Here is a 24,663-nt window from a genome sequence, read left to right on the forward strand (position 1 = left end):
CTTGCGCCGTTGCACCTTCGGGCCCATCCATGATCTCAGCTAATGGCGCTCATTGGCGAACCGTAAATGAGATCATTCCGATGAAATTGCACTGACCACATCGTCCTGATAAGCTTCTGTGGTGTGTTTCCGATCCTTTGTCTACTTTTTGGCCGACAATGAACCAGATTGCCATAGCCATGCTTCAATCTTGAAAAATAATGAATCACATTGGGGCCCAACAGCTCATCACAGACACTCACGCCATAACCTGCCACGAGGCTTCCTCGGATCCGATGAAATGACTCACGATTGGAGAAAATGTTCCTAAAGCCCTCGCATTGACCCACGCGATGGATGTACAATCAGAAATGGATCTAACCCATGCCCCGCCCTATAGCGAACCAACCTGTAGCATGCCACCAGCAACCACAATCATCCTGACGGCGTGCATTAGTCTATCCCGATATTGTAGATGGAATCGAGAGAATTTCCCTATTGGCTACAACCCTGCACCCCCAACATCGACGTATTGATTGGCTCGCATACGGCAGCCGTTTATAAAGACTGCAATGCCACCAGCTCACTCCCAGCTTCACGCCCACTTTCCTTCACCACCCACCCGGGCTATCTGCCCACAGTCACTCCTTTACCGAACTACCACAGTTCATTTTTGTCATTTCACTTCTATTCACTCGTGCAGAAAGGCTAGACGCCCTCTCACGATGAACTTCTTCTCCATCGCCCTCCTCGGGCTCTTCCTATGGGCCAACCAGGCGCTGAGCGCCGCCGTATTCGCCCACTTCATCGTCGGCAACGCATGGAACTACACCATCAGCGACTGGACCGACGACATGACCCTGGCCCAGGAGGCCCACATCGACGCCTTCGCCCTGAACATGGGCTACGGCGACTCCTCCACCGCCACCCAAGCGGTACTCGCCTTCGAAGCCGCCAACAAACTCAACTTCAAGCTGTTCTTCTCCTTCGACTACGAAGGCGGCACCGGTCCCTGGCCGAGCTCCGACATCATCACATACCTCCAGAAATACAGCACCAACTCGGCCCACTACAAATACAACAACAGACCCTTCGTCTCGACCTTCGAAGGTACCGGCTACGCATCGGATTGGAAATCGATCAAATCCGAAATCGACTGCTTCTTCGTCCCGGACTGGTCTTCCCTCGGTGCCGAGGGCGCGTACCAAGCCGGTGGCGGAGGGATTGTCGATGGCCTATTCAGCTGGGGTGCCTGGCCCTCTGGACCGAATAACATGGACAACAGTACCGATCTGACGTACCTGAACCTGGATATTCCATACATGATGCCTGCGTCCCCCTGGTTCTACACGAATCTCGCCTCATACAGCAAGAACTGGCTCTGGCGCGGTGATAGTCTCTGGCATGATCGGTGGGAGCAGATCTGGGATCTGCAGCCGGAGTGGGTGGAGATCTTGACCTGGAATGACTACGGGGAGAGTCATTACATTGGTCCGATTCGTGAGGATGCGCTGAGTTTGATGACGACGGGTGGTGCGCCGCTTAATTATATCGAGAATATGCCGCATGATGGGTGGAGGGATCTCCTTCCTTTTGCGATTGATACTTATGTTAGAGGGAATGCTACGCTCGGTGATGAAGGAGTGGTGACCTGGTATCGACCCAACCCGTCTGAGGCATGTGGTACTGGAGGTACTACTGGGAATACGGCGAGTGAGGGACAGACGTTGTATCCGCCTGCTGAAGTCGCCCAGAATAAGATCTTCTACTCTGCGATGCTGCATTCGCATGCGAACGTGACTGTTACGGTCGGTGGACAGTCGTTGGGCGCTACGTGGGATCGCCACGGCAGGAACAGCGGCGCGGGACTCTACCATGGTGGTGTGGAGTATGGCAGTGCGACTGGCAAGGTGGTGGTGAGCATCACTCGGGATGGAGAGACGCTGGCCAGCGTGGCAGGCGAGTCGATCAACGCGACGTGTGCTAGTGATTTGTCCAACTGGAATGCCTGGGTAGGATCTAGCATTACGAAGAAGACGAATTCCCGTCGTGACACTACACCCCCGGTGAAGAGCAGGCATGCGCATCGTCATGTGGGGAGAGGACATAATCGCTTTCATTGATGCAGGCATGGTGGGAGTTTAGATTATTTCCAATTCTATACCACCTATATTATGTTACCTAGATGGCTCCTCCTTCCTCAACAGGCAATGTCTATACCCGTGATCGTTCGGAAAATAAACAAGGTAAGGATGCACAACAACAACTAGAATGAACGTAGAACACTCCTCGAGTCGTGCAACATCCCCACCTCATCCCTCCTATTGCATCTAGCCTCGCCCGTGTTCAGCTTCCCCTTTTCATCGTGTCAATTGTCTGTGAGCTTCCCCATGTCGCAGCATGTGTTCTTTTCTCGGTATTTTCACCGATTCGGAGACATTTCACGCAGTCAAGCGACACTCTTCCTTCAGATGATGCATAGCTAGGATCTTACATAGTGGGCTATAACAGTGCGATGAAGATACGAATTGCATTATATCGATATCGGGTTAAGCGGCGAGTTAACAGCGAGTTCAGCGAACATGCCCGTTGAGAGACTACCTAAAAGCATAATGAAGACAAAACCAAGTAGAACAAAACCTCTCCCCTGCTACACTGTATCTCGGTAGCCATAAAACATCCCAGAATCATCCTATCAACAGTCCTAGGCTTGCCTTCTCATTCTTCCCCCGAGTAAACCCACCCTCTAATCCTTCCAGACCTTCTCGAAGATCACTTGGACACGCCCTCCTTGTTCAAGAGTATCCTCAAAACCTCGTAGTAGTGCGCCCATGTCACTGCTGGTATATGTAACATTGGTGGGCTTGTCAGACAGTGGTCTAGGTGTGTCAGACGCACGGAGTTAGCCCATTTCGCCATTTTGGTTCGCACGTTATGATTAGGAAATGGGGGTAGGTACACAATATAACCACGGGAAAGTAAGGCAATAAACGTTAGAGTGCCTGCTATCCATAGGAGCAGACAGACCAACGCTCGCTTAAGTCCAGGATCGATGGAGGAAATCATCGATTCGTTACTTTCGTCCTGCTTTGTATTGGAGAGAAATAGAGGCTGTAGAAGGCTTTTGAATTAATTACGCCAAGGGATTTTGAGATGTTGTGCCAAAAAGGAGCTCTGGCTTGATGTGCGAAAAGGCTTTGAGGTGATACGGAGAAAGTGAGACGGGAGGTTCTTGAAATCAACTTGTACAAAGGCAGCGCCACCGTAATGGGTCATGATGGCGTCGATGGGATGAATACAGCATAGGTCAACATGATCACCAAAGAAGCGTTCAAGCATGTCATTACTATGCGATGTGAGTCATTGTCCTCAAAATCTCGGTCTTATTATCATTGTTCTAAATGCTGTGGGTGGGTCCGATCTTAGTGTCGTTCTGATGTTCTCCGCTCATTCATACCTCCTCGCGATCACACGTTAAATGTAGTTGCTTTCTTGGTCAATCCCCCCTGCCAATCGCCATATGACCTTCGTCGCTCTACTAGTTTTATCAAACTCACCTATTTGATAAGGCAACGAACAGCTACTACAAGTCCACCGAATGACTTGAATCTACATATCCTAGATACAAACCTACCAGCCGGGAAGTCGAAAGCTCTTCACCACCTAGTCCAGCACGGGATTTAATAGGCTGGGATGTGGTAAACACATTTATGTACTACAAATACACAGGGCGAAAGACGAGAGAATTGTGCGAAGGGGTCGTTTTGGGCAGATGACCTGATCTAGGCCACTTAATCGCGATAAATGGAACCGGATAGACCCCTTTCCGATTTACGTCCACGCGTTTTTAGTGTTTCTGCAATGCTGAAGGCGAGCAGGGCGTACAACGAGGCGTCTTGAAAGGTTGTCTGCCGAACCTGAGCTTTACTGTAGGAAATATTGTCTCTCATGATACTCTGTTAATTGGTAATACAATATAAGATATACAATATAATAACATTATACCGCGTTCCTTGGACGTCCATCTCATACAAGAAGAATCGAAGTTATGAATGAGATGGAGAAACCAGCACACTCATCAACAGAGGCCCACACAAAGCCACGCAAAACCACACAGAGACACACACAGACACACCCCCAAAACAGTAACCCCCCCGACGGCTATTCACGAACATTTCTTGCACTCAGAGGGCTCGATGCCGGCGGGATGGGCGGAGACTTGGGCGGCTAGCAGAAGCCGCAGGTCAGCATCGATTGAAAATTGTTTCTCGCTCCTGTTGAATCAGTATAGGAAGGCTGACCTCGATGGCGGCCTTCCCAGGCCACCCAGGCCTCCTTGGCGGTGGGCGTGGTGTAAAGCCTGGAAATGGTACCTTGCTCATTAGTCGCTCATCTTGTTGACAGTACCATATCGCCATGCACTTACGCATACCTGGTATAGTACCAGGCGATCATCAAAGCCACAGCAGCGAGATCAAAAATCGTCATCCATGCCAAACAAAAAATCACCCAGCGCCAGAGGCAATCGGGGTTGACGGGGTCGGCGACGGGGTGCCCGGGCAGCTCGACGAGGCGGCAGGTGGCAGAGGGCCAGCGGGCGAAAGAGGGGAGGAGTTGCATTTTTTTAGATAGAGAAGCGACTTGACGAGGAGGGGGAAGCTGAACACGGGCGAGGCTAGATGCAATGGGAGGGATGAGGTGGGGATGTTGCACGACTCGAGGAGTGTTCTACGTTCATTCTAGCTGTTGTTGTTCATATGGGCTTGCTCTTTCCCCTACTCAGATACTGTACCTGCTCCTTCCAGTTTCCACACAAACAATCATACCGGACGTAGTGAAGGCCCCTGTAACAATTTGTAGTCCAACATCCACATCTCACGCTCGCCGCCCCCCACTCTTGCTATAACGTCCTGGCCTTCTTTCAGAACTTTCGAATGACTCATAACAGAATACAGGTCAGGCACATGCATGATCAACCGTTTCTCCACTGAAGCACTAGTAGTAAAATAGTATGTGTCGTGACCTCATACGACGGAGACTCTTCCTGCTATAGCTTTATAGATCGTCGTAAATCGATTCAAGAGAACTAGCAATCAACCGTTGTGAGAAGTCATATGAGTAGTAGCAAATTGGTAGTAGAACGAATATCAGATCAAACAAACAATCGTAGCGAAGTTATCCAGAGTCTATGTCTAGCAGCATGGCTCCTAACTGTCTGTGGGCCAACATAAGCAAAATCCCTCCGCCGTATGAATCCTTCTCGATCCTTGGGCTTGCTAGGCTTTCATTGGTCCCAGGCGCCCTACCTAGGACCATCCCAGGCTAATACCACCACGGTCTTTATGAAATGCTTTTGCTGTAGTAGTCGGCTGACATCAGGATAGTTGCAGATAACAGTCATCTAACTTAAGGACGACTAGGCCAATACGACCGGTTATATCGGCTATTCGTTTAGGTCCAGTTTGTCATAGAAGATGGTTTTAACTCACGAGGTCCAACCAGAGATGATATCCCCAAGCCCCATCAAAAGGATCAACCCAAGCATGACAGCCAGGACTAAAATCACGATTGTGATGACCCTCCGGTCATCATCGTCTAGATAGGATATTGAGAACAAAGGACGATTGGACGTGGGTGTGGTAGATGATGGACTGCTTTCTAACCTGCTCTGACTTGCTGTCATTTTCGTTCTCAGGTCTGTCGTGGCAGTGTTGATGGAAGAAATATTTTTGAGGTAGGAAAAAAGATTCTGAAATGGGGGACCAGCAGGAACGGGGATTTATATACTTAGCGTAGCTAATGATGATGCGCAGAGGCGCAAGTGGTTCCAGCAATTACTATCCAGATACGTCCGTGTGAGGATTGAATGACTCATTAAAGCCATACTCGTTGCTTACTTGAAGCGAATGTGGAATGATGCCACGGGTTGCTACCTACGTAGCCGCCCTTTCCCCAATCAGAGCAGCCACAAGGTAGGACTTCGTCGAAAGAGAGCCCATGTAGTCCGTCTTATCTTCCACATTGCACATCGTTCACGGTTAACTGCTTCAGCAACACTGAATCACATCTCCCAAGTTCGCCATGAACGCCCCTGCACCCCCCTGCAGCTGCCCCTCCTCGACCAGATGGCCCTCGGCTTGGCCTCTGTGCTTTCTAATCATAGATTTTACGCTGTGCCTTTCGGTACTTATCTTTGTGTACTACTGGTCCCGATTCCAGTATGTACATACCCCACAGGATATGGGTTTAAGGCGCAGCTAACTAACGTAAACGCTATGCATAGCTTCGGGCTGTATGTGCTCCCTTACCGCCCCCTCAACGCCCGTGGCGCCTGGATCGCCCAGCACGGCCCGAACCACCGTGAGTCCACTTTCCACAATGGGTTGAAGTGGACGTAGCGCACAGTGGTTCTGATACGACGGTAGACAGAAAGAAAACCCGCCGAGGGATGAAAGTCTTTGTTGCTTCGTGTGTGTTGGGGGTGGCTTGCTTCTGAATTTCAGTAATATCCAAATTGCCGGCAATCATCTCAATGTCCTTCAAAGCACTAGGACGGGGAGTATGGAAGCGTAGAGGAAGCATGGTCCTGAGCTCTAGACTTACCCAGCTCTCCGATGAATCCCAATATAGGATTCTATCATTCGACAACGATCCGTTCCCATGGTCGCGTGGCGGAAAGGAGTTTGGGAAACCTCCTACTAGCTAGGCCCAGACCGAGACATTTCGAGGCAGTAGCAATAAAACTTGATTACCTCGTGCTTTACTTTGGTGCTGCTAACGATAGAGTCTTTTCAAACCCAGAATCTTTCTACCCAGTGCTTGACCCCTTTGATCTGTTAAGCAGTTAGGGAGTAATCCACCTCATCCACACGCGGTCATCGTCTTACTGCTGCAGGTCACCCGTCTCCTGCAACTGTGAGTAGTACCCGCATACTTTCGATTGGGACTAGAGGAACTGACTGCCTGAGTCCTCCAAGCATCTCTACCGGAATTAGAGCTTTAAGATAGTAAATATTACAACATGATAGCATGAAGACTCTTTCCGCTATTATCTTTGTAGCCATCAGTGAGTTGATTCAAATAAAAGCTAGCAAGCAAACCGTGTAGGAAGTCTTCTGAGTAGTAGCAAACCAATAGCAACAGAAAAGAAGTCTAGCCAGTCTCGAGAGCCTAAAGCTCAGCAACATAAGTACATTCTTTTCATCTCATCCTGTCCTTCTGTGGGACAGTATATAGCAAAACGCTTCCCTGGCGTCAAATCTTTTGAATCCTCGAGCTAGGGCCTTTCTTTGGTGCAGGTGTCTTGGGTAAGGACCATTTCGACACTACGGCCAAACAATCTGAATTTCACCTCTGTACTGATACAGAGCTGCAAGGAGTGCGCCGGCATCGGGGTTGTTGTAAGTGACGCAGTTCGGTTGACTGGGATTAGACCCAGAACTACCAGATAGGCATGACCCATTAACGTTAGCCATCCATCTCACTATATTGGAACTAGTTTGTCATGGGAGCGGAAGCAAATACAATAGCTGCATTATGACCCAAATAGTCGCAATCAGCATAAGCGCTATAAAGATCACGTATGTGAAGAACCTCCGATCACTATCCTGTAGATAGGTCATCTTGAACGAAGGACAACTGAAAGTCGATTTGGTGTATGATAGAGTGCTTTTTATCATGCTCTGGTATGCTGGCAGTTCTGGTTGTATGGCCCGATTGTTGTATGGCAGTGACATGGATCAAAGGGTGATGGAGAAACCAAGTAGTATTTTGAAGGTAGAGAGAGAGAGTGTGTGATGCGGGCCGAGCAGGAACAGAGATATATACTCATTTGCATAGATAATGATGATGCGCATCTGCGGAAATCGGTTCCAACGACTACTCAATGCTGACGCCCCATTTTTATCTCTAGGAGCAGATAAAACAGCTAACGTCGTAAATTCGACACAGAAGGGGGACAAGGTGATAGTCAGACATCTGTCCCCAATCAGTCCCGATATTCAGTATCTATGTTAATGTGTCTATTCGACCACACAAACAAAGTAGTGCTATTATTTGCATTACAACTGGTTCACGAGTGATCTACCTGACGCATTTACGCATTGACGTGTTTTTTTAGTCGACGCCATTATGACCGTTACATTGACATGAAACTGCCTTTGATCTTGAAAACCTAGCGCCTCCTCCATATTACCCAAACCACCCAGCCTTCTACATATTACCCCTAGGCCAAAACGTCCCCCTACTCTCAACACGATGAGGTACGAAAAGTTGAGATCAGCAACCACCAGGCAGTCATCCATCTCTTCTACAATGAAAAACCTTTTCGACCCCACACCTAGGAGGAGGGTGGTCTTTTTACTACTGCTAGTAGGCATAGCAGTGATTATTCCCTTGGTTTCGGCGGCTTACAATCCGAGCTTAGCGGCTGAACCTAGGTAATTATCTACCACCGTCACAAAGTGCAGAAGACTAATATTGTCCAGTATACCCGAAGCATCCTCTGCTATGCTCACGTTGACTGTGTCCATTCTTGGCATCCAAGTGAGTGCTAATGTCTACCCCATTGAACCTCCCGGAGGGGTCAGTGTCAACAGCCACATTTGTTGAGACATCCGTGGCTCTTTCTGCTCGGGAAGATCGGTTCAGCCTGCTTGAAAAGAACGCCGGGTCAAAAGCACCTAAAAGGATCATCGGAACAACACGGTCCAGGAGCAAGAACGCCGAGGTTGGGAAATAATGGTATAGCTACCGAGAAGTAGCGGAGAGAGGGAGTTTGCTCTACCATCATGCCTATGGTTAGCTGAAATTTGCTTCGATTTTCCTTTCTTTTCTTCTCTCTCTCTTTTCGCGTCTGTCTTTTCTTTTCCTGTTCGTTGTCCTTCGGAAAGACGCTCTTTGGTGCACTCGATGGGGCCCTGCTCACATAATTATTCGCCAATCACCTATTGCTAGCTTAGCTCATGTTGAAATATATTTTTCACCGAGTCCGTCTGTCTCTCCCTCGAAAGTTTAATAGATGAAACTAACTCACGTTGCAATGCCGATCCTAAGAATGGTGATGATGTAGCAGAATAAAGTGATTTATGTAGGTCTCTCCACATACCGGCATGGCTTGGAAGAAGAGAAAGCCATAACCTCGAAGACAAACGGCAGCAATGCCAATCAGCAATGCAATCCAAGACTCCTGAAACACATTAAGTGAACCTGTGGGGCGGGAATAAGCTCGGGGAAATTTCCAACACCGTCTGGATCGTCGCTCCTGCGTTACCTGCTCTTATCTAAACCCATCTTAGCCTTTCCCTCGAAACCTCCAAGGATCGCGTCCGGCGTATAGGTCGGGATGCGGCATGTTTCCCCCAGTCATTTTCCACCTCTGAGACAGTCAAACTCCACTTGGGGTGAACCTTGATCATGGAGTGGAACCGGGAGGAGGCTATCACTCAATAACGTTGTTGAACGCTCAAGCCGGCTCGGTCTGGGCCGAAGGTCCCACTCGTTTAGTTCTCACCATCCAGGGGTGCCCTGAAGTCCGCCGAAGTTTACATCCATTCATCATCCCGGTAGGACAGCAAATAGTGAAAGGTATCCCTGCTGTGCCTGCTTCATGGTTGGTTCTTGCACCACCATGGCCCTGCAGCTTGTCATTAGCTCGCGGACTGATCCCGATTCCCCTTCACTCGCCCGCTCCCACGATTTGGAATTTTCTTTTCCTAGTATCGTTTCTGTCTGAGACCCTCCCTCTCCCTTCCTCTCCCATTCCTATCTTTCTGTCTAACAAGATCGCCTTTTTTACCAGCCATGGCTGCTCAAAAGGCCGTTTTCACCGTCTCGGCTCAGGCCACCCAACTCGGCAATCGCATCTCAGTGCACATGCTGGACTACCTCAGCACCGAGCATGACTTGCCGGACGGCTTTCGGGAACTGTCACAGACGTTCCTAGACACCTGTCGCGCTCTATGGGCCATTGACGCTGGTCTCACCGAATCCACTGCTGCCGGTCGTGCTCTGCCCGATGTGATCGTAGAGGAGGTGGCGAAGAAATTCATGGCTGCGTATCGTGATTTCCAGAGTCTGGACAAGGTCGTGACCAAACTCATTCAGTATGAACATCGTGGCGCCCTGGGCAGGCTTCAACGCGGATGGAATCGCCCCAGCGTTGAACTACATCGCATTCGCGAGTCGTTGAAGAAGACAACCGAAACACTCCAGATCAGCGTCCTCGCCTTTCACTGGTCCCTTGGGGAACAGCCGTTTATGGCGGAATCCGTGGGTATCGGCTATGCCGGGTTGGCGGCCGCACTGGACCGCATGGCCAAAGGCCGGTCGGTAATGGGCATCAACAAGGCTAAATCTCTGGAACAGGTATCGAAGGAGGTCGCTACTTCGTTGTCATCAGCGTCGGTCCCCTCTGTGCCCGCTAAAGAGTCCCCAGTACAGCTGTCGGTTGCGATCGAAAACACCCAGTCCAATGCCGATGACATACTTTCCTCCGTGCTTTCTCTCGACTCCCTTCTTCTCGCGAATGACAATGAGCAGGACCATCCTACTATGTCTCCAGTTAACCCTCGTCCTCAGCCTCTGCGACCGAACGGAATACCTGTGCGGACGAGCTCGCGCGAGCTCCAAGGCGAATTCACCACATCTCTCGACAGCAATATCTCTGGAGATACCCTCACACAACACCGGCTACACGAGCCATCAGCTCAACCGCTACATCGTACCCCCAGTCGAAATAGTGGAGCTAGTGCGACGCGATTACGCGGTGCATTGGCCTCCGCTGTGCGAGGACGGAATCACAAGTTGCTCGAGCAATTGCTAGATAGTGGGGTGTCGCCGAGTCTTGGGGAACATATTCATCCGCTGAACGAGGCCGTGCACCGACATGATTTCGAGGGGATGCGGTTGCTTCTACAGTTTGGTGCGAACCCAAACGAACCTGATCGGCAGGGCAAGACGCCCTTGCTTGTGGCAGTCGAAGAGTCTTTTTCCGACGGCGCGACCTTGTTGCTGAAGTATCGTGCCGATGCCAACTATGCACCGGAGAAAGGACGGGACTCTCCTTTGAGTCGAGCACTGGCCAAGGGAAACCTCCATATGGTGCAGCAGCTGCTTGCGCACGGGGGCAATGCAGATACGGAAACACCCAGCGGTAGCACAATGCTCATCGAGCTTATCAAACAGCGGGCGCCACCGAAGCTAGTCACTCTCTTACTCGACGCTGGCAGCGACCCAAACAAGAAGGGCTGCCAAGGGAGAACGGCACTGAATGAGGCGGTACAGACTGAGCAGGTGGCCGTCGTTACCACATTGCTCGAACACGGCGCCAATCCGAATCTCCCTGGACCCGAACATGTCCTATGGCTAGCTATCTCCCGGCCGGCATGTCTGCGTCTTCTGCTAAACAGCGGAGCTGACATCAAAAAGACCCCAGGCCTCATGGAACAGGCGACCAGCATGAACAACATTGAAGCCGTTCGCACCCTGCTGGAGGTTGGACTCGATCCGAATGCGAAGAAGGACGGTATCTACACCCCCCTGTGCTCTGCCATTCGCGACAATCGGGCGGACATCTTAAACCTGCTACTGGAGCACGGTGCGAACCCAAACGTCATGGCGTCCGAGTATCCCGCCTGGAAGTGCATCACTCACAACCGACTGCATTTCCTGCCTATCTTGGTCGCAGCTGGGGCTGATCTGCTTCAACCACCTGGAATCGTCGAGCTGGCCGTGGAAGTCAATAACATCGAGGCCCTGAAGTGGCTAGTTGAACAGGGAGGCGCTAATGTCAATGACCGCAACGCGCAAGGCCATACCGCTTTAACCACCGCCATCCGCGAGAACCGATCAGAGATGCTCAGCTACCTTCTCGCACACGGAGCCAATCCCGCTCAGCGCGGACAGGACTGGCCTATATGCATGGCTGTGCGGTCCCCGGCTCTGCTTCAGCAATTGCTTCCACTGGTGCCTGACCTTTCTGCTCATAAGGGCGTCATGGAGATGGCCGTACTTGCCAACCAACTGGAAAGTATTAAACTGCTGCTCGCCGCTGGTGCCAGTGTGGAGTATAAGAATGGCGGCGTCTTCTCCCCTCTGACCACGGCCTTGCGAGAGCGTCATGTGGATATTGTGCGGTTCCTGCTGGAAGAAGGAGGTGCCGACCCTAATGCCCCCGGCGAGCATCTCCCTCTTGTCAAAGCTATTCGTCGTATCCTCGATGGCGACCTATCCATGATCGAGCTTCTGCTTGAGAAGGGTGCCGATCCAAATAAAACGTACCGACACTGGAACGCTATCATGCAGGCGATTGAGTACCGGGACCTACCGTTGTTGCGTCTGCTGGTTAGTAAGGGAGGTGGAGCTGATCTCACGCAGCATGATGAAACAGGTCAGACGGTTCTGGAAATGGTGGATTCCGGGTGGCCGGAGGCCATGCAGTTCCTGCTTGATCATGCACGCGCCTAATTGTAGTTTGTTGTGAATGTTTGAGACTCTTGGAATTATGTTATGATATAGGCCTGACTCACATCATAATACTTAGTAATGTTAATGGTATGATTGGGAGTTGTTGACTTTGTCTATAAGCGTACTTGTTCCTAGCCTAGATCAGGATCTAAGTAGTTGGGGCAATTCTGTTTGCGCTTCTGAGAAAGACAAGTTACATTGTCAAACACCACCGCCGACGCAAAGTATGCGATGGACATTAGACTTTATACAGATATAAGTTATATTGCGTCCTCCGATGTAGGTCTCGAACAGAGGATAGAGGAATATATACGAGACATGGAGACCAAATAAGGAAAAAGCCAGCCAAAGAACAATAAAAAGAAGGGAAAAGAAGTATTTTCAACCCCTATGGGGGACAGTGATGGATTCCGCCCAAGTGGGTGTAGAGACGAAGAGGAGCAGCCGGAGGAACCACAAGAGGCAAACTAGCATGCGTGGTGGAATTCGGAGAGAGAGTTAGGCATGGAGGAGGTCTGGGTGGTATGTAGAAGCGTAATTTCAGTATGGGTTGAATTTGTTCAGCCTCCCTGTTCGTTACCGGAATAGGAGACTTACCTTTGCAGAGCCTGCGCCTACTAGCCACTCAGGCGTCCTCAGCGGTTGTGGCGACAAATGGGTATGTACGGCTTATCAGCATCATATATCACCTCCCACATACAGAGTATTAGGATGCACATACTATCACTTCGCCCAGGCCAGGCAACCAGGCCGAATTCGACGTGCAGCGTGACCCCAAACACAACGACCAGGAACGCGCACATGAACTTCCAAACGTTGTCCTTTTTGAGGAGGGTTTATGGACTTTGAAGGTTGGGAGAAACCCGTCGATAATGGAGGCAGTGCGGGTGACGGTGTCAACGGTAGACACTTTTGTGGGTATTTCGCTCACTTCAAAGAAGAGATGTGATTATGTGAGAGTACTGGAGGGACGGCGGCGAGCGGGAGAGTTGAGTGTTGGAGAGGTAATCGCTGCAGGGGCTCTCGGCGCGTTGGACAGAGTTATTCGTGCCTCATGGCGACTGGAACGAGCCGGTGCTTTGAACAGAGGAAGGAGGGACTCGTTGTTTGGTAAGCTAGCAAAGAACAATGGCACATGCCATAGATCTGCTATCGTTTCAGGCTGTAGTAGATAACAATGTTAGAGAATAAAGAAGTGCCAGCCAAGTGCCGGCCAAAGTAGGAAAAGAAGACTGACTGATCAGGGCACGAACAACTAAATCGAACGCGTTGATGCCATCTCTCTAGGCGCTGAACCGCAAATATGCGCGCGACGAGACTAAGCCTTTCTCGTCAACCCAGCGACTTCGTGTCCTGGGAAATTTGACACCCGAACATCATCCATCAGTCAACCGCTGCACCCTATTGATTTGCTGGATGAGGATAAACCCCCACTGAGTGAACCTCGTCTTCTCGAGCTGCCTGCTCTGTGTCCAGTGCCTACATTGGCGGCTATATCCGGTAACGCCACAAACCCCGCTTTTGACTCGCAACCATGTATGCCCAAGTGCGACTTCAGCCACATCGACACGCTCTGAAAGCCGGGTATCAGAGGAGGAAAACCTGTTGGGTCTGTTACCGGTGAGACCTTGGTCTTGTCAGCTGGGTATGCGCTTTGCAGAACTCTGTCAAGAAGGCGGTGGCCATGGTAAGTATTCATTATTTTGACTTGGAGAACTCCATCGACGTGATTAGGGGAACCAGGTTGGCCTTTAGAGATGAGCTTGTCTTTAGGATGGATTCGCATGACAAGTCTGAAGGTCTATCGTCGAGCAGGTACTTTCAATTCTGCCTGATGGACGCTAACCACCGGCGTAAGGAGGGTTGGAATTCGGTAGGACTTTTTCTCCCACTATGTCTGGAATGATGTTAAGTCCCAGTCTCTCCTATCTGGTAGAGTCGGCGTTTAGCATTGCTTTGTTTCATAAGGGTGAAGTATCGAGTTTGCCCTATATTGGGCGTACATTACCCTGATCGAATTGAATTGGCCAACAAAGGTAATGATCTATAATAGAGAATGGTGGAGAATTCACAGTAGCCACGCGCTTCACCAGATCCTCCACGACCTCTCCTGCCTATAAAGCCTTCTTCTTCCTCTCCATCTTCTCCTCCTCCACCAACTTCCCCTCCTACCTTTCTACTCCAAAGTTCTTGTCCTTCCTTCATGGACGGCTCCCACTAAGGCGCTTCAACAATCCTACATTGTACCAACGTCAAGTACACCTTGCCATAAACTCATTATAACTGATGTGCTTGAAAGGCATAATAGATAGTGGCTTCATTAATAAAGCTGTCGATTTATATACAGTCCCTGAGTGATTTAGTTAAGGATGAACAACTATTGCTTCCGTCCTACTTAGCCTATTCTTCTTTGATCGGATACACGTTAGCAATAACATACTCGTTCGCCAAATCCATAATAGGTATACGACGGCAGAGTTTGCGGAGCGGAAGGCCGTTCTGCTAGTGGTACCGCCACACTTATTCGACCAGCGGGCGATGGAGGTTGGACATATATCTATGCACCCATGCGCATAGATCTAGTACAGTGACAACGAGAGAGCTAAAAGGTAGCAGTCGCACAGATGGAAAGCTGACACAATATTACACTTTATTCGATGTAACAAATAATACAAAATATCGCATCACTCTGTCCACTTATTAGACGATGGAGGCCGACTGTTAAGGAGTCGCGCCGCCAGCCGAACGGGACGGAAGTCGAAGGGGACGTAATGCCAGAGGCCTGTCCTAACAATCCAGACGAGTACTTAGTCTCTTTATATGTGATGAAGCTCACCAGATCCAAAATCTCGATTCTGGATTGGTCTCGTTTATCGAGTGGCCCAAGGAAGCATTCAACCTGCTAATAACAGCCATAACGTTCACGAACAGCCGGAATAAGAATGTTACGGGATACACGAGACATAGCATATCATCAAGGCAGATCACGGAGGTACTAACTACGACATGCCTCAAGTTATTGACTTTGTCCGCAAGCTCATCAATCAGCCAGGCATCGACAAACTGCAAAGCGCCATACCGATGCGAAAGATGCCCAGATATATTATGCTCAGGCAGAATTGCGTCATGCCTACCTCCGGGGAGCTCCGGGGAAGTATATTGGAAAAGCCATGTCAGCGGCAGGTATTGGAAGCCTCATTTTACCAGGAGCAAAAGGCATACTATGCGTAGTATTTGGACTGAAGCCGTCGTGATACGGCAAAGATTACAGATACGACGGGTACAAGGCACAATTGGCTCCTCGAATCGTTGTGGCTGGGGTCGATTCCGATATCCTAGAATGCTCATCTTGTGATTGTCGCGGTCTTTGGAGCAGGTCGGAAACCCACACCATGTCCTATCATATCACCCGGCAAGTGCTTAGGTACTACTACAGTCTTTCCATTTGTGGACGCTTGGGTCCCCAATATGGTAGCCATTATACGGTAAGTAGCACTATGATAGCATGCTAACCTATAAGGACTCTGCCTTTTCCTGTGCCGTTAATATCCTCCCAATATGCTCGTATTCCCGTTAAAATAACCAGTCGCGTGATAGGAAGTTACTTACATCACACAGCCAGACAATTTCGTGAATAGGAACTAACATCACATCACACAAGTGAGACCTTACATCGCATATAAGAGAAAGCTGAGATCGCACAGAACAAACTGAAACCCCTGATCCACTCTGCTGTTCTTTTGGACCCTGTGTGTTTACACGCACTCTTCCTGGACAATTATACTTTGGAGACGCCAACTCAACCAAAGATAGTCCACAATGTCCTCAACAACAGCTAGGGCTCGCACTGCTCTTGAAAACCTTTACGAAATTATCTCGCAAATGAAGGACGGCGTTCCATTGGATGGCCACATAGACCTTGGCGATCTGGAAAATGTTCAACATATCATTGGCTTTGATTTTGAGCACTTGAATACTGACTCCATTTCAAAAATGTTCCCTCCTTTTCATTTTGACCCCATGAAGCCAGCTTTATTGAAAAATTTCCCCCTCGATGCAGGCCAGAGACGTGACTTCATGAATATTACTCAGCTCAATGGCACACTCGACTTTGCACAAAAACATTTTCCTCCTGAGATTCCAATGTCTCCTTCCGACCGTTGTCAGCAGATTTCCTCACTTATTTCGGATTATGCAACCTACGAAGCAATATCTCATCAGAAGCTTCAGAACGTCGGGTAAGTATGCCATTGATTACACTCACTACAAGATCTGTATCTTCTAATAACATGAGTATTAGACCACCCGACAGTACTTTGCACTATGAAGAATACGAGATAGGGCGTTACAATGGTAACAACCTTTGGCATGTTTCGCGGGTGATGGAACCAGAGCCCCAGACTGAAAAGACTTATCCTCATCTTGTCCTTCATCTTATCCATACCAAGGTAGCTCAGGAGAACACTATCCAGTTTGCAGAGTTTTCTGCACTGGTCCTTGCTATGCGAGCCCGTGCAAACCAGCGGAAAGTGGATTCAGAAGACGAGTTGGAGCAACTTTATGAAACGAATGGTGAAGGCATAGAAGAGTACCCCTATCTGTTTCCTAATGAGGAAGAGTTTCCGGTACTACTTATCTCTTGTGTTCTTCCTCAACATGCGAGAATCCTTGCTGCATCCATGTACCAACGAACCCTGGTAATCCGACAATCAAAACTTTACAGCTTTGAATACAGGAAGGATGCGCCAGTCGAGTTGTTTACCCGTCTTTTTCTGAGTCGCCCCTATGAGGTCCCGAAGAAGGCGGCTTAGGACAGCTCATTACCCTGTCGTGTAAGGGTCACAGCACTATGTTCCACCTTCCTCAGCCACCGCAAACGCCTTCCTGCGTCTTTCCTTTGGCACTTTTTCTATGGTATAGTCAGCCCTTTTTATGTCCTTGCTCCAGACTGCCTGAGAATCAGTTCCAGATGTTGCTTCTTCAATTTAGGTTTCAATCTAGTTATCCACCTAGTCTTCCATCTCTTTTCTCAATCTCCCTAATAGTTACAACCACCACTTTTCTTCAACCTAAAGCTACAATGGCTTTCGTATGTCCAGCAACCGAACATGAGTGGACAACTGCAGCTACTGCAGCTGGTGTTGCCAACGAAACGCTACGTACCTGGCCAGATCGACGTTCCGCATCGAAGGTCAGAAGGGAGCAATTCCTTCTCTACCGCGTCCTTTGCCCCGATAGCATACTGCCATGTTTTCTAGATCTCTCACAATTCGGCATTCCTAGGACATTCGTCGACCAAGCACATTCCTTACTCGAGAAAAACGCTTGCTTTCGACTATACCTGCAACATATCGGAACTGCCAATTTTGCTAGCCCCAACTATGGCCCGTTCGAAGCCGTGTTGAGACTGCAGTCTGAGATTCTCAAGGGCATTCCTGGGGTTGGGATCGATGAGGACACGGTGAATTCCGCGTTCATAGAGCTTTTGAATGCTCTAACCTCTATCATCCCTAGAACTCGGCATTGGTGGCGAACGCTTAGAAGGACATTTCAGTTCAGTTGGGGTACAGTGAAGGGTTACACTGCCAGGACAGACGGGCAGTTAGAACGCAAAGATTCTCAGTCTGTGAAAGCCCTCGTTGAATGTAAGGGGTTTCCAAGGCGGAACAAATGCCGTGTTATCATGCAAGAAGTGTCGGAATTGGTGGCTTGGATCAAGCAGTATCGAAGCGATACAATGTCTGGTCATACACACTAGTAAGTACTGGCCTTTACTTGGACACTCCCTCTAATAGCCTAGTCTACTAACCGGACCAGCCATCCTTTAGTAGGCCAGTACAAAACTGAGATGTTTATAAGCTTCCTCGAGGACAGGGTTCCGTGGATAAGTTATCTGAAAAGCGGGCGCAAGACAACAGGCAGTTTCGCAAGGATGCACTCTTACGGTCCCTATCGGATGGAACAGCCTGCGCATATGGTGCAGTTTGCAGTGAGCATCGTGGCCATGTGTATGTTTTACGACGGTCGAATCGTCATCGGCCCGATTTGATCTTAGATGTTGCCAAACAATTGTCAAGTAGATGATGGGCCAGAATGACTGCTTTGATGAATAGTGCGGAATCCTAGGCTAGTCAGAAAATTTCATTCTGCAAGTGCTACTTTCTTCGACCCCAACTCCTATCATGGATTGTCTCCCCTGTTGATTCTCTCGGTAAATCTGAGCGGCTTCGTGCATTATAGGATGGAAAGCTTTCACCGGAGCCTAATCAAGATGAAATTGTGATGCATCCCGTATGGTCGGATATAGCTGGATAGAGAGCAGAAGATCAATCGAATAGTAAAGCACTCCGAATTCTACAGAATTCAGGCTGGGCCTAGTCGCTCAGGAACAACCTTCGAGGTGCCAATATATCACTACAAAACTATTCTACATTTCGTTTAGTATTCACATTGGTTCGTCTGCGGCTAGTACTGTGACAATTGGGTGAGATGCCTTACAGTAGAATGATATATCTTTACGAATTTGTAAACTGTCTAATCACTAAAACCAGCGGGGATTGTCGACAGTGTAAGTACAACTTTCGAAAGTGTGTCCACAGGCGTACCTTAGCAGGCATTCAAAGGGCGGGATTCTTCGTAACCTGATTTTCTCTAAGGGCAACCTATCTAAGATCCTAGCCATTGAAGTCCTTCAATGCCATGAGCTTAACGGGCTTGAACAAGAAAATGGCGCAGGACGCGGCCGAGTCCCTGAAACCTCGCAGATAGACACGAAGATGAAGGAAAGTAACGTAACGCCGCAGATTATGGGAAGGTAGCATACAGCGGGGCAACGCACAAACAATGAAAAGGCTTTGATGTTGCAACTGAGTCTCCAGTTACCTGCAAGCCACCATTGTCACTTCCTGCCTCCTGCCTGAATATTCCTTCTGATGTGTATCTTCTTCGACGGTAGTATAAGCGGGGCGTAGTTGGGGCCTCGACCCAGCAGCTGGCCTATGTTGAGGCCCAACCCACGTCCAGACTGAGCTGACTAAATGGTTTGGGCAAACTCGTGGCGATGTAGCGGATTACCTGTCGGTCCAATGACCAAGGACTGCTCAAGGACGCCATTAGGGGCTACTTGACGACAGACTTTCTCCCATCAAGATCGTAGTGATGCACTACAGCTCTCTAAAGCTACAAGGCCAGGGAGAGTACGCTGACTGGCTGACATTGCTTGAGTTGGAAATGTTAGTGTATACTCTCCTGTCATGATAATCGTCTCCAGGTCGGGTGGGGGTGGCGTCTGGTCGTTTGGCCTGGTAAGGATGTGGGAAAAAACATGCATGGTAGAGCTCTGTCTCCCTGGTCATGCCACCATTGCCAATGTCTACTTCGATAACGGGACGTACTTTTGATTTACGGCTTGTAAATACTCTTCGACAACTGCCAATTACCCAGCCCACCCCTACAAGGGGCTTAGAAGTGAAGAAAACGGATGTTTGACTTACATCCGCGGAGTCCCCAGAAGACGGCTTCGGATAGCTCGGCCATCAAACAACTTGTGCGCGTGTGACAACCAGCATCCTACGCATCGACCAGGATGAGATTCTTGATGTGTACCGTGGCGTCTGTTGTATCTACTGTACTCACGTATACAGACAGGTAGTTAGTGGCAGCAGTAGACGTTTGCTTACGCTACTGCGGACTGCGTGCCAGGTTGCTGTCACCATGGCTTTCCCGGACGAGGGTCTTGAATGAGGTGGCGCCTCAACGGATGTCATGAATGGCTTGTTTCATTTACTGGGTAGATAGCTAGACGGGATACCACTGCGTAGAACATAAATGCCAGCATAGATGCATGGATTGGTTGTATGTTGTACATTTCATTACTTACCTGGCAGCTCTTGTGTTGTCAATACATCAATACCTGTACTACACCATATCAGCCGTTTGTAAGCATTACATACCATGAGCATCTTTCCCTACAGCGAATGAAGCCAGGGTTGGTGTTTCCATTCGGCGTGTCTGGCTGATACCTGCGATCCGATGATAATGTTAGAATAACGTCGTTGTGGTCACGGCCGGACCAGCCACCCGCCCGGCTCGGCCGCTCTTGTGGTACGATATAAAAGTCACATTTTGAGGATTAAAAATATCTCACCCACCGAAGGCTTATAGAGGCTGCCCTGTATAGAGATTGTATAGATAGTAGATGGCATTATCAGTATTTTTATACGATTTTTCAGCTACTTTTAATCGTATGACTCAGGATCAGAGACCTCTATAAGAATTCTAGAAAATATTTCAGTATCTGGTAGATCTGTGTATTGAACTAGAAATTAGTAATTATTATATTGACTAAGATATATGTACCAATCTGAAGAGATGTCTTTCGGATCGTACAACATGGGTGGCCGGGCCCTTGAACTACATTACAATGTCTAGTCACTCCAAGGGAGGAAACCTTAGAGCCGGTATCACCATGTATGATGGCCTCTACAAAGACAGGGTTCAATAAGTGTTCTGGCCGTCTTGGGATCCGCCATCTTTTGTTCCACCACACACGGGCTATCTCGAGACTCTCCACCCCACCACCTAGCTGTCCGGAGCAGCTAGGACTATCGTTTCAGGTCGAGGATGCCGTTATGTCAAATTGACCCTGTCGATGTCACCCCAGGCCAAACCCGGCACCTGCCAGAACCGTGTAAGTCGCCTTCTTGCATGATCGTATCATCAAATCACCAGCTAGAGTCCACGATGGCCAAGGAGTACGCAAAAGGTAGAACAGGTAATAATCCATCCCCGGGCTGATCCCGCCATCGAACGGAGCATCACCCGTAAGTCATACTGTGTAACCTGAAGGATTGGCTGGATGTCCTATCCAACCTACCAGAGGTTTGGAATCCAATTTTCATTGATGGCCTAGATATCGAAATCCGCAAATCACAGCACGATCATTGCAGGACCAAAGAGACATGGCTGTTTCGTCTCGGCACCAAACGAAGCCCACGACCAAGCCGGTTTGTCTGAACGCACACCTAGGATATATGTAGAGTTACCAATAGGAATATTGAATGGAAAGCAAGAGGAGGATACTCGCCAGGTCCAGACTGCGCAGCCTCTGCTGCAATAGTAGTTGTCGCAGCGCAGCCCCTGCACCGACGAGTTCGTTGATGCAAAGAAATGAAGAAATGGCACGGAAAGAAAGTAAACGTCAGCGAATTAGATACACAGACGAAGTGAGGAGAGGAAAAGGGAAGTCTGCAGTCGTCCAATCCCACACATGCTGATGACGGCCCAAAGTGCTCTGGTAGACTGATATCCAATTCCATGGCCAGAATATACCCCTAGACTCGCCAGAGAATGAGGTAGGATACTTTCACCAAAATTGCCTATGCTGACTACGGTAGCTGTGGGTAAAGATCGCCAATTGCCCAGAAGCTTGCCGTTCACATCTGGCGGGACTTCCCGGCCAGGATAGATGCCATCTCGATGGTCACTTTGTTTCTTTTCCACTCTGCTCGCCCAGGACTCGTCTCGTAATTGGTTTTCGTCTATCGTAGTAGGAGAAACTCACCTCTTCACTCCAAGATCCTGGCATGTACCTCTTGGGTATTCCTTATCTCCGTTTTGTGGACAATGCTTTTACTTTCGACGCTCCTCGTCTTCATCTACCTAGGGTAGTTAACACGGCGATACCTATAAGCCATATGGCTTCTCCCACACCCCTTACACACTATTGTCCCCGGTGAAACGGTTTTTTATGTTCAAAACCCTTGATCATTCTCTTCTGTGGGTGAAAATCCCGTTCAGGGGGACATGTTCTAAGCTTTAAACCATCGGAAGCTGCCCATCGTTCCCTCCCCCAAAGCAACCATTTCAGCCTTTGTCAGATCTCTCTGGGTCAGGCAAGTTAACGCCCACTTCGAACTACATTCTCAACCTACGGGGCTCGCGTCCGACCGAAGAGTACGACGATACGGTCAACAGGACAAAGTCAAACAGCCTCATCTACGCAATGATGACAGGGTCGGGACGCCGTTAAATATTGATTTTCTGCATCTTCATGTGTCTACTCTGTCCTAGAGGAGCATCGAGTGGCCCAATGAGGCCATCGGCACAACGATGGATGGACCAAAGGGGGAAGTGAACTCAACTGTTGAGTCATGCATAACCGCTCAGTCTTCTCCTTAATAAGCTAAATTGCATTTTAGTCGCGTACAGAGCCACTGTCATCTACCACCACCGACACCCGTTTTCGAGCTACGAATTCCAGCCTTACACACCGGTCGCTTAGCAACCATCTCCAGACATATCCATGCTACTACCCAAGGCTACCGTTACGACCTATCGAGGGCTTAAGTGGGAGGAAAATACTTTGATTATCGCTGCCGTTGTTCTTCAACCCTCTTCGACGGATCATCGCCTTCTATGGATCATCAGACACTCGATTACAGGGAACCCAAGCGGGGAGTTTGGCTGATCATATTGTCCATGTAGTGCTGTGGAAAGGAGACATTGTAGGATCATGGTTAGATTATAGATCATGGTTCACCTTAGGAGAGTTGTAGAATGGTCCTTTTGTAAGCCGACCGTCAGACTTGGATGCCATAGAACCTGTAACCATGAATATATGTTAGAGATCTACTTAGTTCTGACCGATTTACCATGACGAAGGGCTATTGTGATCAGTATCCCAAAACGAATACATGAGCAAAGAAGTTCCATGCTATCACCGAATGGTATTTAATGTCTTCTTCGAATGATCCTTCTATGGTGTGACGATCTAGCCCAACCGTCTTAACATCCCGACCACACTGCGTGCTACAATGAATTCTGCACAATGTGAGGCGTAGCCCCACTGACATCTAAGGATGGCTATCATCCACGCCTAGGTTTCCTCGAAGAAGCACCGTTAATATTGCGCATCTCAGCCCGATCACACACATCATGGCGAGGACCTTTGATATACCAAGTCTGTTTCAATCATGTGATTCTTTCAAGAGTCAAACCTCTTCTCGCAATGTACCTTTTTGACCCGGGGTGTCTTTCAAACGTCCGCAAGCACCAGAAAGTAAGTTAACAACGGCTAAGCATTTATTTTGGTCACGTCGTCTGATCATGTTTCGGGCTTGAGTTCGTAAAAGTCATATTCCAGATGTAGTTAGTTATACCGTTGGTGATACTTTCTATTCTTCTGATGGAGGCCTTTTATAATAATCACTAAGAGGGTTAGACTGGTCGGTGAAACACAGGGCTACAGGCACCACGTTGGATTGCTAGGACGATCATTCTTTAATTCAATCATGGTGGACCATTCATGACCACCGATCACGTGAATGTGGGCTGCGTGATTTGATGATCTCTGAGAAAATATACACCACGTTGCTCAATGTCACAGAGTCAAATTCCTCTTACGTGGCCATTGCAGCCATGGAATACTCATGATAAGATTAGGTAACCTGTTATCTGTCTGCTCTGCAAGCACGAATGAGAAGCCAGTCATGTTGTGCGAACTTGGCCAGCGAAACTACCAACTTTGTATGGTAGCGAGACACCTTAGTGTGATATGGTCGGCCAAAGCTACGACTATTAGTTCCCCACAACGATCTTACTCTTTCTCCCAGCCTAGCGATGCATGACTCACTATAACATATCACTATTGGTTACTTGCCGAAAATAATCCCGACCATCACAGTGCTATGATTGGGCAAAGCACAAGACCCAAACGTGGGACAAGGCTGTGCCAGAAGCGAACTACTACTAGTCACGTCAAGCCCATTTCGTACTAGGAACACGATAGCTAACGAGTAGTATTTCCCGACTGGGTAAAGTGCTGAACGGTTACAAAGTCAATCATATGGCTCAATTTAACATGGTGGCCCTGGGGGCTGCCCCGGGCCGTCGCGGCTTTTTCCTAATCGTCCAACCGCCCAACCCCGACTGGCTGAATCAACAAGGCTGCTATTGTCTTGTCAGCAGACTTGTAAGCAGTCCACACAAAGGCAGTGTATCGATTGTACGATTGACGGCTCACAGTGCACAGGGAGGAGATTGGGGCACGACTTGTTATACCGTGCACACCACCTACTCACCTTAGCACCACCATTGACAGCAGAACAAATCAACTCCGGGTCACAGCGGAAATGACCATCGGCAGCGGACAAACACCCGGCTAGAAAACCGTTCAGCATTTAGTCCTCCAAGCGGAATAAAATTTCTAAATATAAGTTC

At 49.0% G+C, this 24,663-nt stretch overlaps 5 protein-coding genes across 5 annotated transcripts; 4 read left to right on the forward strand and 1 right to left on the reverse strand.

Moving 5' to 3' along the window:
• Positions 1–582: 582 nt before the first annotated feature.
• ASPBRDRAFT_40983 (glycoside hydrolase family 71 protein) lies at positions 583–2,597 on the forward strand. Its single transcript, XM_067624474.1, has one exon. It carries the CDS (start codon positions 705–707, stop codon positions 2,100–2,102), a length of 1,398 nt encoding a protein of 465 aa, XP_067480566.1. The 5' UTR covers positions 583–704; the 3' UTR covers positions 2,103–2,597.
• A 1,547-nt stretch (positions 2,598–4,144) lies between these two features.
• Positions 4,145–4,599, reverse strand: ASPBRDRAFT_194275 (uncharacterized protein; the record flags this gene model as incomplete). Its single annotated transcript, XM_067620730.1, has 3 exons — positions 4,145–4,206; positions 4,281–4,339; positions 4,406–4,599. 3 exons carry the CDS (start codon positions 4,597–4,599, stop codon positions 4,145–4,147), a joined length of 315 nt encoding a protein of 104 aa, XP_067480567.1.
• Positions 4,600–6,013: 1,414 nt separating this feature from the next.
• On the forward strand, positions 6,014–6,685 carry ASPBRDRAFT_670544 (uncharacterized protein; the record flags this gene model as incomplete). The annotated part of the gene is made up of 3 exons (XM_067628834.1): positions 6,014–6,197; positions 6,263–6,339; positions 6,483–6,685. Exons 1-3 carry the CDS (start codon positions 6,061–6,063, stop codon positions 6,683–6,685), a joined length of 417 nt encoding a protein of 138 aa, XP_067480568.1. The 5' UTR covers positions 6,014–6,060.
• A 5,890-nt stretch (positions 6,686–12,575) lies between these two features.
• On the forward strand, positions 12,576–13,727 carry ASPBRDRAFT_40987 (uncharacterized protein). Its single transcript, XM_067624475.1, has 4 exons — positions 12,576–12,959; positions 13,042–13,104; positions 13,166–13,606; positions 13,682–13,727. The coding sequence occupies exons 1-4, from the start codon at positions 12,949–12,951 to the stop codon at positions 13,701–13,703; spliced, it is 537 nt and encodes a 178-aa protein (XP_067480569.1). The 5' UTR covers positions 12,576–12,948; the 3' UTR covers positions 13,704–13,727.
• A 2,536-nt stretch (positions 13,728–16,263) lies between these two features.
• Positions 16,264–18,727, forward strand: ASPBRDRAFT_53536 (uncharacterized protein; the record flags this gene model as incomplete). Its single annotated transcript, XM_067627087.1, has 5 exons — positions 16,264–16,682; positions 16,757–17,085; positions 17,520–18,201; positions 18,262–18,452; positions 18,558–18,727. 5 exons carry the CDS (start codon positions 16,264–16,266, stop codon positions 18,725–18,727), a joined length of 1,791 nt encoding a protein of 596 aa, XP_067480570.1.
• Between the last annotated feature and the right edge of the window lie 5,936 nt (positions 18,728–24,663).

The sequence above is a fragment of the Aspergillus brasiliensis genome (genome assembly GCF_001889945.1).
Source record: "Aspergillus brasiliensis CBS 101740 unplaced genomic scaffold ASPBRscaffold_4, whole genome shotgun sequence".
Taxonomy (NCBI): domain Eukaryota; kingdom Fungi; phylum Ascomycota; class Eurotiomycetes; order Eurotiales; family Aspergillaceae; genus Aspergillus; species Aspergillus brasiliensis.